The 15,020-nt window shown below is 35.7% G+C and overlaps 3 protein-coding genes across 3 annotated transcripts; 1 reads left to right on the forward strand and 2 right to left on the reverse strand.

Annotated features, from left to right (window-relative positions):
- Positions 1-2,798: 2,798 nt before the first annotated feature.
- LOC127075085 (transcription factor bHLH90) lies at positions 2,799-5,726 on the forward strand. Its single transcript, XM_051016531.1, has 8 exons — positions 2,799-3,140; positions 3,221-3,406; positions 3,510-3,561; positions 3,761-3,829; positions 3,912-4,394; positions 4,594-4,803; positions 4,919-5,095; positions 5,404-5,726. Exons 1-8 carry the CDS (start codon positions 3,040-3,042, stop codon positions 5,464-5,466), a joined length of 1,341 nt encoding a protein of 446 aa, XP_050872488.1. The 5' UTR covers positions 2,799-3,039; the 3' UTR covers positions 5,467-5,726.
- A 182-nt stretch (positions 5,727-5,908) lies between these two features.
- On the reverse strand, positions 5,909-7,647 carry LOC127075087 (shewanella-like protein phosphatase 2). Its single transcript, XM_051016532.1, has one exon. It carries the CDS (start codon positions 7,409-7,411, stop codon positions 6,230-6,232), a length of 1,182 nt encoding a protein of 393 aa, XP_050872489.1. The 5' UTR covers positions 7,412-7,647; the 3' UTR covers positions 5,909-6,229.
- Positions 7,648-11,605: 3,958 nt separating this feature from the next.
- LOC127075088 (proline-rich receptor-like protein kinase PERK13) lies at positions 11,606-15,020 on the reverse strand. Its single transcript, XM_051016533.1, has 6 exons — positions 13,898-15,020; positions 13,335-13,754; positions 13,023-13,109; positions 12,773-12,920; positions 12,507-12,654; positions 11,606-12,373 (listed from the first exon to the last, which is right to left on the reverse strand). Exons 1-6 carry the CDS (start codon positions 14,607-14,609, stop codon positions 11,930-11,932), a joined length of 1,959 nt encoding a protein of 652 aa, XP_050872490.1. The 5' UTR covers positions 14,610-15,020; the 3' UTR covers positions 11,606-11,929.

The following is a 15,020-nucleotide window of genomic DNA, read 5'->3' on the forward strand; positions in this document are numbered from 1 at the left end:
TCACGTTAAACCAACCATTGAATTGTGAGGTAATGATTAATTTGTTATCCTTTTACTCTGTTAAATGCCTATGTTGAATATTAAATTGGGTAACATTAAATTGGCTTATGTTGAATATTCATTGTGTTTTACAAATGCGCATGTGAATATGACTACGAGGTTAGGCATATATCACTCAATGGAGAAAAATATGTTGTCAATCTTTCAAAGAAATAATGCTCATGTAGAATGTGGATGCTAACAAGGTTGCCATGTTGTCATGCAATGTCATGCATGAAGGATCAACATATATAAATTAGTGATTTTGTACCTGACTGTTATAAGAAGGGACTCTATGAAGATTGTTATGCACCAGTTATTTATCCAATTAATGGGGAAACTTTATGGACAAAATATGATGTTGTTGATCTCCAGCCACCACCAATAAAGAGACAACCTGGAAGGCCCAAGAAAAAGAGGAATAGAGAAGCTGGAGAACTGGTGAGGGTTGAGACACACTTGAAACGGGAAAAACATGGAATCAAGTGCAGTTGTTACCACAAGGATGGTCACAACAAGGGCACCTGTAAACTACCACAACCATTTATTTCAAGTTAGTCACCACAACCATCTATTTCAAGTCAACCACCACAACCATTTCTTTCAAGTCAGTCACCACAACCAACAGTTTCAAGTCAGCCACCACCAAAAAAGAAACTTCAAAAGGTTGGGAAGCATCTTTCAAGTCAACCTTGATGTTTGTTGTGATGTTTGTTATGCCTTATAATGGCTTACTAACATGGCTTTTAATGTCTTTTGTAATGTTATTGATGTGCCTTACAACGGCTTACTGACAATGACTTATAATGCATTTTTGTAATGTTATTGATATGTCTTATAATGACTTGCTGACAATGGCTTATAACGCCTTTTTGTATCACTTTTTGAAATGTTATAGATATGCCTTATAATGGTCTTCTGTTATTGAATATTGCTTAGGCTTTTAAATCTCTTAACTTTACAATTTGTTGCACATTGGTCTATTACTATTTTGATTCGTACCAATAAGGTCCCTTTAGCTGCATGTTTCCCAGATTATATTTTGTTCCAAAATTTATACTACTTATGTATCAGTTTTAAAACAGAGAATAATGAACAAACATTGCTAATGTGTTAAAACAGACAATAACATTCTTCATTAAACCAACAGAAGAGTACATTCATAATGTGAAAATAGAACATTGAATTACCCTAATCCTAATTGAAATACATTGGTACAAAGACAAGGTTCAACCCTAAGCTCAACATCCAAACCACAATGGATATTTTTAACCATCATTTAGTGTAGATAACTTAATTCTTCAATTTGTTAATTTTCTTCTTTTGTCTTTCAAGCTTCAAATCTCTTTCATCAACAAAATCATCACCTAACCACTTGAAGAAATTATAGCCCTTATCATGATTTCTGTAATTTCTACAATCTCAGAAAATTTTCTCATTGTTGATACTGTTCACATCAATAATAGTACGAAGAACACTTTCATCTTGGCAAAAACACTTCATTCTCTTGCTTCTATAAAGCACAACTCCAGATGTACCCAAGTTGTGGTTGTTTGATATTGAAGCATTGTCTGCATTCTTTGACATTGAAGCATGGATGGAAAATGGAAGATGAAAGATGGTGATTTAACCGTTATTTGGAGAAGAAAAAGGAACATGATGGAAGATGGAAGAATAAGAAGCCACGAACTAATGGAAGATGGATGAATAGTGAAAAACAAAGAAGGAATATGAAGAAAAGGAAACCACGAACCCTTATAACACAACAGTTGAGTGTTCATTGTTAACATTTTTTCGCCCAAACTAATGGGAGGGACCAAATAGTTTAACGGGAGAGATGTTAAGGAACAATTATGTAACTTTTTAGTTAGGAGACCAAAGCGAAACTTCATTTAAATTTTAAGGGACCTAGAGACTAATTATGCCTTAAAAAACACAAAATATATATACTTAACTTGCATAACTAACTTATTAAGGTAAAGTTAAAAAAGAAAGCAAGATTAAAGAGAATGTGATCATTGTGTTGTTATGGTTTGCTTTCAAATGCAAACTTTCGATGATTAATTTATTTTTATTTTTATTTTTTTCTAAATAGTTTAGTGACAGGAGTTCACTCTTTACAAGTGAACAAAGAGACTGTTCACTCTTTAAAAGTGAACAAATAGACTGTCGCAGATTCGAATTCATATCAATTCATCTCATATCCCCGCATCTAATTTAAATTTTTAACTATATAAATATAATAAATAATTATTAAAATACGATAAACTCAATGCACTTGCACTGACTCAAGACCTAAACTTTCAAAGCAAGAATTTTTGGCCTTCAATTTTCTTTCATGCCTTAAAAAACCTAAAAAATATATTTAAATACAATAACTAAAACAACATAACAAGTTTTGTAAAAAAAATAAACAACATAACAAATATAAAGAAAATAATTTAAATATTTAAAAAAATAAGATAAAATTAAAATAAAATATTATTAAAAAATTGATTTTATACTATCTATAGTTTTATTTATAAGAGAAAATTTATTTTTTAGACTCTTGTATTTTGACACAATATAGACAAATACATTGGTTAGTTATTGAATCAATCTAAAAATAAATTTTCTCTCATAAATGGGACCGTTAGTTATTGAATCAATCTAAAAATAAATTTTCTCTCATAAATGGGACCTGAGATATGAGATAGTATTAAAGTTTAAGTTCATTCTCCTTTTGCAATTCATTGCCTAGCAGTAGCTAGTCAAAAACAACCTCTGGTCCCCAATCATTTTGACACGTACAATATTCCCACTGTCAAAAAGATATGCTCCTGATTACCAATGATGCTGTACGATACACCAACCCCAAATTGATAACTAAACTTGTCTTGTACCATGTGCTTCAAACTGAAGGGGGAAAATAACAGTTAAAAAGTGGCACCCAAAAAGTGTATGTAGAAAAAGCATACTGAAAAATTATAAGTTCTAAAGGTGCATTCGCAGGAGGAGAAAATGAGTGGTATTATGGACATTGTTGAATTGCTTAGCCCCTTTGTTGAGACTAAAGCTTGGGACTATGTTGTTGTTTGGAAATATGGAAATGACCCAACTAGGTACTTTACTATTACTGCATATAATCCATTTTGTTATTCATTTATAGTTGTTGTCTTGATCCATTTTTTCTCTTGTGTAGTTTTATTGAGTGGATGGGCTGTTGCTGCTGTGGAGGGAACATTGAGAAGGTGAAGATGAAAGAGGAAATGGCTGAAAAATATAACATGGCTCCCATTTGTAGGGATACCCTCTTTCCCCATCCAGTTAGAACAAAGACTTGTGAGGCTCTTGCAAAGCTTCCTTTTGCAATGTCTCTTTATTCTAGGTCTCTCTCTCTCTCTCACTCCCTATCATTGTATATATTAAATGTCAGTTTTCTATGTTTAACCAATGGAAGAAAATATTAAAGAAAACTATTTGATCAACAGTGTTCATGGAGAGGTTGCAATTTCACAGCAACCAAGATGGCTTATCCAAGAGGTAAATTTTGCTTCTTGTAAATGACTATATTACTTTTATTTGTTTGTCTAATACTATTCATTCTACTCTTATCAGTTTATTTTTTTACCTTTTTAATAGTATAATATCATAATAAACTTTATATATCAAGTTTACTTTTTTACCTTATTTAATAATATCATCATAATCTTTAGATATCAAATTATCAATGTTTTGACAGGACTCAATTGGAACTCAAGTTTTGATCCCTATTTTGGGTGGTCTTGTGGAGCTCTTCACAGAAAAGCCGGTAGGATGCACATCTTAGTACTTATTAGCATTGGCTCTGATTGAAAATTTTCTATAGATGATAGATTCTTCATCTTTCTCAGATCCCAAGAGATATAAACATCGTAGAGTTCATATCGGCATTTTGTTGTGTCTCTATCAAGCAAGAAGCCATGTCTGCACAGAGCTACACCAACATGAACTTCAATGAGCATTATTACCCTTTAACTCCCGGTCTATCTGCAGAAAACCATAGCAGCTCTAATCCTAGCATTGAAGGACCCTCCAATGGATCTAATCCTTCAATAGAACACTTATTATTTGATTCAAAGTTTGAATGCTTGGTTCCACATGAATGTCTGAATCAACCAGTTGAAATATCTCCTATATCAAAAGTTAAAAGCCAAGGATACAACAAGACTTTGAGTTTCCATTATGGAAATGGCGAAGAAGATAAAGAAGAATCTGCTAAGGAGCCTCAAAAGGAAATGTATCATGCTAAAAATCTTATCACAGAGAGGAATAGGAGGAACAGAATTAAAAAGGGGCTTTTTATTCTAAGGTCTCTAGTCCCTAATATAACCAAGGTAGAGCTAAATTGTGTAATTTAAGAGCATGCATCCAATACTTTTCACTCTTAAGTTTGCTTTAGAGTATATGGATTGACATTGAGTTTGCTAGAATTACGGTGAAGCTTCAAAAAAAATCAAGGTGTCACTATGATTTAGTCAAACTCACTATCAATCCGAATATGCACTATGTGTCTAATGCACTCAATTTTGGCAGATGGATAGAGCAGCAATTCTTGATGATGCAATTGAATACATAAAGGAATTGCAGAGGCAGAAGATAGAACTTCAAGAAAAGGTTGATGTTTTAGATGTTGAGGATTGTAAAAAGAACACACTACAAATGAGTGTGCAAGGAGACAAGGAACAACCACTCAGTGAGCTTAATCAAAGTTCTTCTTATTCCATTAGAAAGACAGAGATGGAGGTACACAAAATATGCATAATAACTTAATAATATTGTTTTCCAAAGTCCTAGGTGAAACTGAATTTCATTACGTCATGTCTTAGGGACCTAATATAATCTCTTAACATTTTCTTAGTTGCAAGTAGAAGTGAATCATGTTGGTGAAACAAGTCTCATGATCAAGTTGTGTTGTGAAATGAAGCGAGGTGGGTTTTCAAAGTTGATGGAAGCTATAGATTCATTTGGACTGCATGTGGTAAATGCAAACATGACCACAATTAATGGCAAAGTCCTGATCATTCTAATGGTTGAGGTAATCGTCTAAATTACAACATTGAAGTGCATAAATATCCTAAAACTAAGGATCAACATATGAAACCATGAGCTAGTTTGGTGTTATATTAACTCTAGAATCCCACAACAAATCACCTTTTTCACACTCCAGTTCGAATGAACTTTAAATACTAGATATTTTATTCATGGAATAAAATTTAACCTCCATATTTAAAGACAAGGTTGATCAAAACTATTTCCCCGAAAGCATTGATTCTCTATCCCACCCTCTAAGTTAGTTCATAATTTGCCCTTTCTATTGTAATGAGATTAAATTTTTTGGCACAGGCAACTCCCCAGGATATTCACTCGACAAAACTCAGAGAGTATTTGATACAGCAAACAAGTTGATGATAGACAAAGCAGTGAAGAAGTTCGGGAAAATGGTGGCGTAGTTATCTTCTTAAACTCGCCGGCTAACAACTTGGTTACTTTACTATCTGTAAAGAAACAATACTCCAGCACTTCACAGAAAAAATAAGACTGGTAGAACCATGAATTGATATTTCTTGGATATAGGAACATCAATTGACTAACTTCTAACAAAGATTATGCTCCAAAGCTTTATTGTATAACCGGTAATCAATGATCTTTACTTGCTTGTGCCCTGATATGATTACCGAAAGACTCTAAAGTAACTATCATATAATGTTACTATTTTGAATGGAAAAATAGGCCACCTTATCACTATCAAAAAACTACCTATATTTTAATTATCACTGTATCTATCATTCCTAATCTGCAGTAAGAAATTCAAATCTTCAAAATCCAACTTCGGTAAGAGATATACCGATTAATAATGAATAATGAATAATGATTAGAAAATAATCACTACAAAATAACGTATGATAATAACATCAGTAAGAAAATCAATTTTGTCATACTAGCCTGATAGTTACGGAATGCTAACATATTTATCAAAATAACATTTGATAAGAGTCTAAACCTATTCTGATATCCTCTAATGTGAAATCAAATACACACTAACCAGTGAACAATAAGGCAAAGGACAGAGATACCTCTAACTCCAATGCACAAGAAGGAAAACCTTTATTGCAACATTTTCCCTTAGTCTAAATAATGTTGAACTCCAACCCATTATTTTAAAATGCCTTTAAGCCTTAACTTTGACTTGCATAGGTCTACCATGTTCAGTAAGCAACAATCCAAGACCTTCCTGCTTCCCAACATCAAATCCAGAAGCACTTTCTTTATTCTGATACAAAGGATTCGATGTCAATATCCTCACTCCAAAAGTCTCATTGATTTCCAAAACCTCTGGCAAACCACCACCACATCCGTCTGACATGCCCACATCGATTCGAATAGCCTTGTTATCGCAAACCGCGTTAATCCCATTCGCCTGAATAGTATGACCCATGATCATTCTCTTAGCACCAGGAATCGTAGACAGAACATGCTCAAGAGTGGAACAATCACAATTCACAGCAACCTCATCAGAGAATTTCCTAAGCCAAACAACAGCATTCCTCCCACGGCAATAAGGCGGTGAAAACCGACCGTTCGAACCTTTAATCCAATCACTCACTTCGGCGTTAATCTTCTCCAACCCGTAAGAAACGTGCTCCGTCAACAAACCACCATGAACGAAAATCGATTCTCCAACAACCAACACAGTTACATTGTCAGTAAAAAACCTTCTAGAAATCGGGCCGTTGGGCCGCAAAGCCGCAACCCTAGCGCGAAACCCTTCATGAAACTCCTTATTTGCGCCGCGAAATTCGACGTGGATACCTTCTAACGGATCCTTCGGCGGTTTCAAACCCTGACAGAGACTCTTCATCTTGTTACCTTCACGGAACCATTCTAACCAAACCCTAAACTCCTCCACGCCAGCTTCCGTTACGTAACGGAAATCCCCTTCCACATTCATAATCTCATGGTTTCCGTTCATGGTTATGAAGCTTCCACCGCAACGCGCGGCTTCGCGTTTCAGCTTCTCCAGAAGGTAAATAATTTTGAGCTCCTCCCCGCCGCGGTCGAGGACGTCGCCGACTTGGACAACAGTGGCGGAGCCTCCAGTATAGCGGTCGGAGGAGTCGATTAGTCCGGCAAGGCGTAGCGCTTGTTTTGACTTGTTGAGGTCGCCGTGGAGGTCGCCAATGGCGATGAGGCGTTTGGAAGAGGGGAGTCTGGTAGGCGGCGGAGATGGCGGCGGCGGTGGTGGGAGGAAGAGGCCGCTGACTGAGAAGTCGACGAAGGTATCGACGAAAGAAGAAAGGAGATTGGGAATGTCTTTGCAGATTGAGGTTGGAATCTCTTTTTCAATTTCCATTTCGAATTGGATTTGGTGTGTTCTTCCCTCTCCAATGCAAGAGGATTTTGGTGATTTTATAACTAGTGGTGACTCTTGATCAAGAAAGACATTGAACTCATTACTCCGAAATTGCTTTGCTAAGAGATGACAAAATCATTTTGGTTTCTCCTTCAAATAAATTTCATTGAAATTGAACTATATCTTACTGTCATACTCTCTTTGCATAAGTCAATTTTTTTTAATAATTTGATACGCTTGAGAGATCTGGACCACTATGAATATAACATGTACTCCAAGATTTTTTAATAATTTGATACGCTTGAGGGAATGTTCTATTAGAAAAATGTTAAGAGGTTAACATTGATTAACGAATGAATACGTCGAGTAGAACATTTCGACTTTTGGAGTATGATTTGAAAGAATTTCAAGAGCGATCTTGAGACGTGGTTTAAAGGAGTCTCATGAATAGTTTTAATCGATCTTCCGATACCATGTCGGAGTCGAATCATTCCACGGACTTGAAAGACTTTGAAGATTTTGGGAACCAAACACTTGAGAAGGATCTTAGCGCGGTCAATAATCACCTTCGACGAGTATTAGAAGATTAAGTTGCATGTTCTTAAAAACGTGTTTAGTTTCTATGAATATGTTATCGAAGACGGTTATCTTTAGTTATATATATATATATATATATATATATATATATATATATATATATATATATATATATATATATATATATATATATAGGGGTGGCAAAACGGGCTCGGTCCGTTGGGCATGTCCGTTTTGCCCGCACTTTTGTGCGGGGTGGGCCAAGGATTTAGGCCCTCACCCTCAAATATGTCTGCCCCGTCCCGCCCCGTTTTTTTCGCGGACTTTTGCGGGCACGTGTATTTACATAAATTTTTGCATTTTTAGACTTAAAGAGTGCAGTGCCCGCGGGCTTTCCCCGCCCCTCCCTCACTTTTTTGCGGAGCGGGTCTAAGTTTTAGGCCCACATCCTTAACTATGACCGCCCCGCCCCACCCCGTTTTTTTGCGGGCTTTTGCGTAGCGGGCCTAAATGGGGCAGACATGCCCGTTTGCCACCCCTATATATATATATATATATATATATATATATATATATATATATATATATATATATATATATATATATATATATATATATATATATATTATATATATATATATATATATATATATATATATATATATATATATATATATATATACTTACTTTAAAGAACTAGAGTACCCAAGTCAAAGTGCGAAATAGTTTGTGAGTAACATGTGAGTCTGCGTCCTTTTTGCTTTATTGTCTTTCTGTTTCCTTTGGCATTTACTTTAATTTAAGTATTTTTGTCGTTAAAGTTTGTCTTTATTCTATCTGTATACAGACATTCAATGTCATTTCACATGTATACTTTCTTGTACACATGTTTGCATAAAATTGTTTCTGAGATTTTTCGAGTTAATCTCACAAACTTTTAAACTCGTGATTATTCGTTAAAAATATCTGCAAACAAATTGGCATACCCGATGAGACCTTTTGTGCAAGATTTTTCTTTTACAAGAAATTATTGTATTATTTATACATTTTTGTTCTACATGAAATGTTTTCAATGTCCGGAGTCATATGTGTCTGAGTAATGGTAATACTTTAGCATAAATGGTTAGTCCAAAAAATACTTCTTGCGCCTGAAATGATCCTGAACCAACAATTACTTCGACGGTTGATACAGCAGGTGTCATACCCCAAAATTTATCCTCATTTTTCTCCTTTTTGGATAAACATTTGTGTACATCAAATCATATCATGCATGACCATTACATTTGGTCATGTAATTACAAGCATGGCCACATTGTTGGTTCGTATCTTAACATTAGGATTTCATCTTGTATTACTTATCAACTAACACTAACTCCACAAGAGATGATACTTGTTTGTTTTTGTTACTCATGTAGGTGATCATGCTTCAAATCAAGGCAAGAACAAGTTCGTTTGGTCAAGAGAAATGCAAGTTTGCTCATGTGATTCAAAGGTGGTTCATGTGTTTATTTCCATGCCACGTTGGTTTGACCTAGTTTGCAAGCATGTCATGCCTTTGGTCCAAACTCCATAACTCCTTCAATTTTTCTGAAAATGGAAAGCTTCTTTGAGTCAAATGGGCCTTTTGGGATCCTCTACAACTTTTATTTAAGGGTCAAACATCAACTCATTCATTAAGGATTTCATTTGTGCAAAGGACCAAGTTGTCAAAATGGGTCAAAACCTTGCAATGACCCCTACTTTCCACCCTTGCCATTTTCATGTCAAGAACTCTTTTGATCCCATTCCTTTTAAATTTTGTTAATCTTATATCAAAGATCATTTTCCCCCAAGTTTGACTTAAAATGCACAAGGGAACCAAAAGTTGTGGCATCATGAACATAGGACCTCAAAATCACCAAACATGCTGCAAAGTGCTTGACCAATTGCCCAGCCTAAAAACCAGGTCACAACCTCAACTTCACAAGCATGTAACTTTCACCTCAAAGCTCATATTCATTTGATTCTTTTTGCATCTTATTTTACTCTATGAAGTGATCATTTGGCTCAAAGAAAATAAAAAAATGCACGGGTGAATTGAATTTGACCTAAGCTTGAACATGGTGACCTGAACTCTGTTTTGTACTGTGATCTATAATGTTGAAGTATGCACGAATCAACTTGGGACCACTTCTCACGCATGCAAACTTGTTTCCCATGACCAAAGGCTTTTTATGACAACATGAAACGACCTACAAAGCTCCAAAATCACGAGTTTGACACCAAAATTTAACACAGTTTGGATCTAAAATTTTCCAAGTTGATTCACACAAATTCAGGCCCAATTCACACGTATTTGAATCCTAACACATTCCATCTAAATAGAGGAATATTTTGCCTTCATTTGGAAGCTTTGAAAGCAAAAGAAACTCTAAAATCATTGAAGCTCGATACCTCCAAAAACCAGTCACTCCCTTTTTCGACTCAAGTCTTTTTGCTTTCACTTCTTTGTCCAGAATCCATCATCGGCATCCTCTGAAGTTGTTTGAAGCATTGGCGTGATTTGAATCCTTCTGCAACCTTACTTCTGGATCCATCATTGTTGACTTCTTAAGCTTCAATCAAGAAGCTAGATACGAGTTACCATTTCAAGCAAACAACTTACCATACTTTTCGCCTTGTTCCACTAATCAAAAGCCCTCTCCTAACTGGGATTTATCTGCTATTTTAGTCATTTAATTTTACATTGAAGAACTAGGGTTCTTCACGAGTTTGAGCAAATTCCCCATGCTTAGAGAAAACCAATTGCTCTGATCATGGGGAACAGAACGATGAGTGAAGTAGAAGCTTGCACGATGTGTATTTGAGCTTAAAACTTCAAGTTTAAGAAATTGCAAAATCAAAGTTTCGGAGGTTGAAGCCGAAGACCTTCGCGCATAATGGAGCAAATTTTAAATCCTTCCTCCAATCAGAACGTGCCACCTAGCGATCATTTTAAATTTTCCCAAAACATTACTCTCTCATTAAAATGACTCATACATGAGATAATCGAAATTTTTTATAAAATTTAAAATTTTAATCAATTCAAATGATTCAATTGAAATTTATTCTTTTAAAAAAATTATAGAATGATAAAGTTATTCTTGATTAAATTTATTGGGTCATTTTTATAAAATTTAAATTGTTTGTCCCAAATTTAAGATTTGAAAAGTAGGACCAATTTGCAATTTTGAAACATTTAAAGAATTAATTTCTAAAATTTAAAAATTATTAAGGACCAATTTACAATTTTTTTGCAAAATTTGATGGACAATTTTAAAATTTTCGATTGCAAAATTTGAAAGAATAAAAATAACTAATTTGCATTCACATATTATAAATATTATTTTAAAATCATTAAGTTTAGCTTAGATAAAATATTTCATAAATTATCATTTTAACAATTATTCATTTTTTTTATCAAAACAGTAAGTTTTATATAAATCATTTTGAATTCCTTCAAAACTTCTTTTTTTTAAATTTCATCGTTAAAATGACTCATTCAAAAAGATAAGTTATGTTTGTTGTTTGGAAATATGGAACTCATCAAAATAGGTACTAGACTCTTAGATCCCAAAAGATTTAAATATATGAATCCAAAAAAACAGCCTCATTGTTTTTTCAAATCATGGATGAAACTGAATTCTTTTGTATCTTGTATTAGAGGCCTAATATACAGACTACCGCAAGAATGTACATATACTTATATTTTGATCTATGTATAATTCCAATATTCTGAATTCAACATCTGCAAGAAATATCTATGAACAATGGTTAAGAAGTAACCTCAACAAAACTTATCTTTTTACAAGCTGCCAACACCCCGGTTTTAAAAAAAGAAAGGGGAAAACAAAAATCGGAGGGAGAAAAGAGTTTTCAATAACGCTTTTTTATATAGAAGATCGATTATAGCTTAAAGTCTCACTCCCTGTAAAACCAAATTATGTGTTTCTTTTTTTGTGATCATTCATTACCGGCTTCATTCTTATTGAAAGCTCTTGATTCTGACTCCGTACTCGAACTACTATGCATCCATGAATGCTGTAATCTCGGATTCTCTTTTGAATTTACTACTTCTCCGCTGTATTTATCAAAATCAGAATCACCGTAGCTTGCATTGCCCATTCTCCTGAACAGCATGATGTCTTTGTCATACTGGCCAGAATCATAGACAGTGCTCTCACCGTATTTCACCCCGTTTGATAAATCAGATATGTCGTCTCCGTTGTCTAAAGCTCTTACCACCTGAGACATACGAGGCCGTTTAGGAGCTGAGTGGCGAACACATGCTGCAGCTGCTTCTATCATTCCGAACATTTCACTCTCTACGTAGTTGTTTTCTAGTCTCGGATCTACTAGTTCGCCAAACTCGCGCGTCATAAAGGCGTGGATGAGTAGTGGACGAGCCTGTGGACACAGAACAATTTCATATGAAAAACAGAATACTAGTGTGTATATAAGTGTTTATGTAAAACTTATCATATAAGTGCTTATGTAAAACTTTAGTAGAAAGCAAATTAAGGAGGGTGTATGTTCTTACCCACTCAACTAAACTCTCATCTCCCAACGGTTGCGTTTCATCGATCGGTTTCCTTCCGGTTACAAGCTCAAGGAGGACAACCCCGAATGAGAAAACATCTGATTTATCAGTTAATTTTCCACTTGTTGCATATTCTGGAGCCATGTACCTGCCAATAAAAGTCATAAAGAGTTATAGACGTAATTTAATTGGTTATCATTTGAGAATGTTTGGTCAAATGTATGTTATTAAGATTTCTTTTTATGTTAAGAGGCATAGAATCTTACCCAAAGGTACCCATAACCCTAGTTGATACATGGGTATTGGAAGCATCTGTTAGCCTTGCAAGCCCAAAGTCTGCAACCTGTGCCTCAAAAGCATCATCCAGAAGTATGTTGGGTGATTTAATATCTCTGTGAATTATCTTTTGGCTGCCTAGAGATACATAAAATACTTTAGTTATTCATACAAAACGCAAGCCTGTCATAAATTCATCGAAAAACATACATGTATCATTAAACTGCACGAAATACTTACAGTCCTCATGCAGATATGCCAGACCCTTTGCAGCACCAATGGCTATCTTTAGCCTTTTGGCCCAATCCAACACTGGCATTCCACTTCCTGCAATAACACATATATCAAGCGCCAAACCACATACGTAGAGGATACATATTCTTAAAATTTTGATCCGAGGGCTAACTCAGACTAACAAAATTGAGACTATTTGTCATATCTCTAGACGAAGCGGCCCTAAGCTAGGGCGAGACACAACTAAGGCGGTGTACCAACATGTATAAACTATTTTTCTTAATTTTTATAAGGAAAATAAAGGGAAACTCACATTACCATGCAAGTGATGATGAAGATTTCCATTAGGAACGAACTCATATATAAGTACTCTTTGCTGCTCAGCTATGCAATAACCAACCAATGATACCAAATGTCGATGATGAACACGGCTAATGATCTCCACTTCAGCCCTGAATTCCCTATCTCCCTGCCCACTACCAACCTTAAGCTGCTTGACCGCCACTTCTTTTCCGTCCGGCAGCCAACCCTTGTAAACACACCCAAATCCTCCTTCCCCTATCACATTCTGACTAGAAAATGCATTGGTTATTTCTTTTACCGTGTCATAACTAAAAACTACTTGAGCACTTAGGGGCTGTACAGATTCCACGGAACCTCGACTTATATGCTTCTTGCCGTTTACTCCAGCGTTCCCGTTGCCGTTAGGTTGCTTTACATAGTAAAGTCCATCAGCACCTGATTGCCAATATCATTAGACATTTCAAAGATCTCCACAATGATACAACAAACAACTACAAATACAGCTGTATCGGCTGCATTTATCGGTATTTTATCGCAATATAAATGTTTGACGATAAAAGGAGAAAAAAGAGTTTTACCTGATTTAACCTGAAAGCTAGTACCAGGGGGTGGCATAAAGGCTCCACCATAGGTATCCCCTTTCGTTTTCTTCTTCTTAAACGTGAAAAAAACCGCTAAGACAACTAAGGCGACAACCAAAACTCCGGTGAGGGTATAACCAACTATTTCGGCCGGCGAGGATACATGGGATTGAGAATCTCTTGACTTTGCAAGCATAGGTTGACGTGGAGAATCATTCCGTGGAGGAGATGAAGAAGATGATGAGGATGATGAAGAAGGCCTCTCAGGAGGCGAGGGAGGTGGTGGTTTATGTGATAAACGAGGAGGAGATGTTGAAGAGTTTGAATTGTGCACAGGCGGAGGTGATAATTGTGGTGCTGGAGGAGAAGGTGGCGGTGGGGATTCTGAAGGAGGCGGCGGTGAAGATTTTGGAGGTGGTGGTGAGGATGGTGGCGGTGGTGATGGTGATGGTGATGGTGTTGGTGTTGGTGATGGTGGTGGCAGTGAAGGTGGTTCTGATGGCGGTAAAACTTCAGGCTTCAAAGGTGACTTCGGCCGAGGCGGCGGCAGCGTGGAGTCTGATGGTGAACTTGTTGGAGGATCGGATTCAGGCGATGGAGCTGATTCTTTGCCATGATTTGACCTGTTTAATTGTTTATTGGGATCTTTGAGAATTGGAAATGGAGATGAAGGACGTTTTTTTTTGTTTTTTTTTTGAATTTCAGCCATATCAATTTTTCTCGCAATGTTTGCGAGAAAATTCTGAGAAAGAGAGTGAAAATGTTTTGTTTTTGTTAAGTAAAGAAAATCAATAAAACAGGGTTTTGAGAAAGAACAATAATAACAGAGGATGTTTTTTGTTCCGACATTGGAATAATGTTCGAACTGCGCAAGTTCTGTCGTAACAGAACAGAATTGCCAGCTCGATGAAAGCTTTAGAAACAGAGTTTGTTTGATTTTCGTGTTTTAATCGAACAGAAAAATGAAAAAAAAAATTGTTGGTCTTTGCAAAATCTTAACCTGGCCTATAATTTCTCTGCTGTTTGGTTTCTTAATTTTAGGAAAAAGAGAGACATAGATAGATTTTGTTTTTACGTTTTTTGTGCGTGAATAGATTCTTGCTCTGTTTCTTCGGGTTTG

Source organism: Lathyrus oleraceus, chromosome 4 (genome assembly GCF_024323335.1).
Source record: "Lathyrus oleraceus cultivar Zhongwan6 chromosome 4, CAAS_Psat_ZW6_1.0, whole genome shotgun sequence".
In the NCBI taxonomy this organism is placed as follows: Eukaryota; Viridiplantae; Streptophyta; class Magnoliopsida; order Fabales; family Fabaceae; genus Lathyrus; species Lathyrus oleraceus.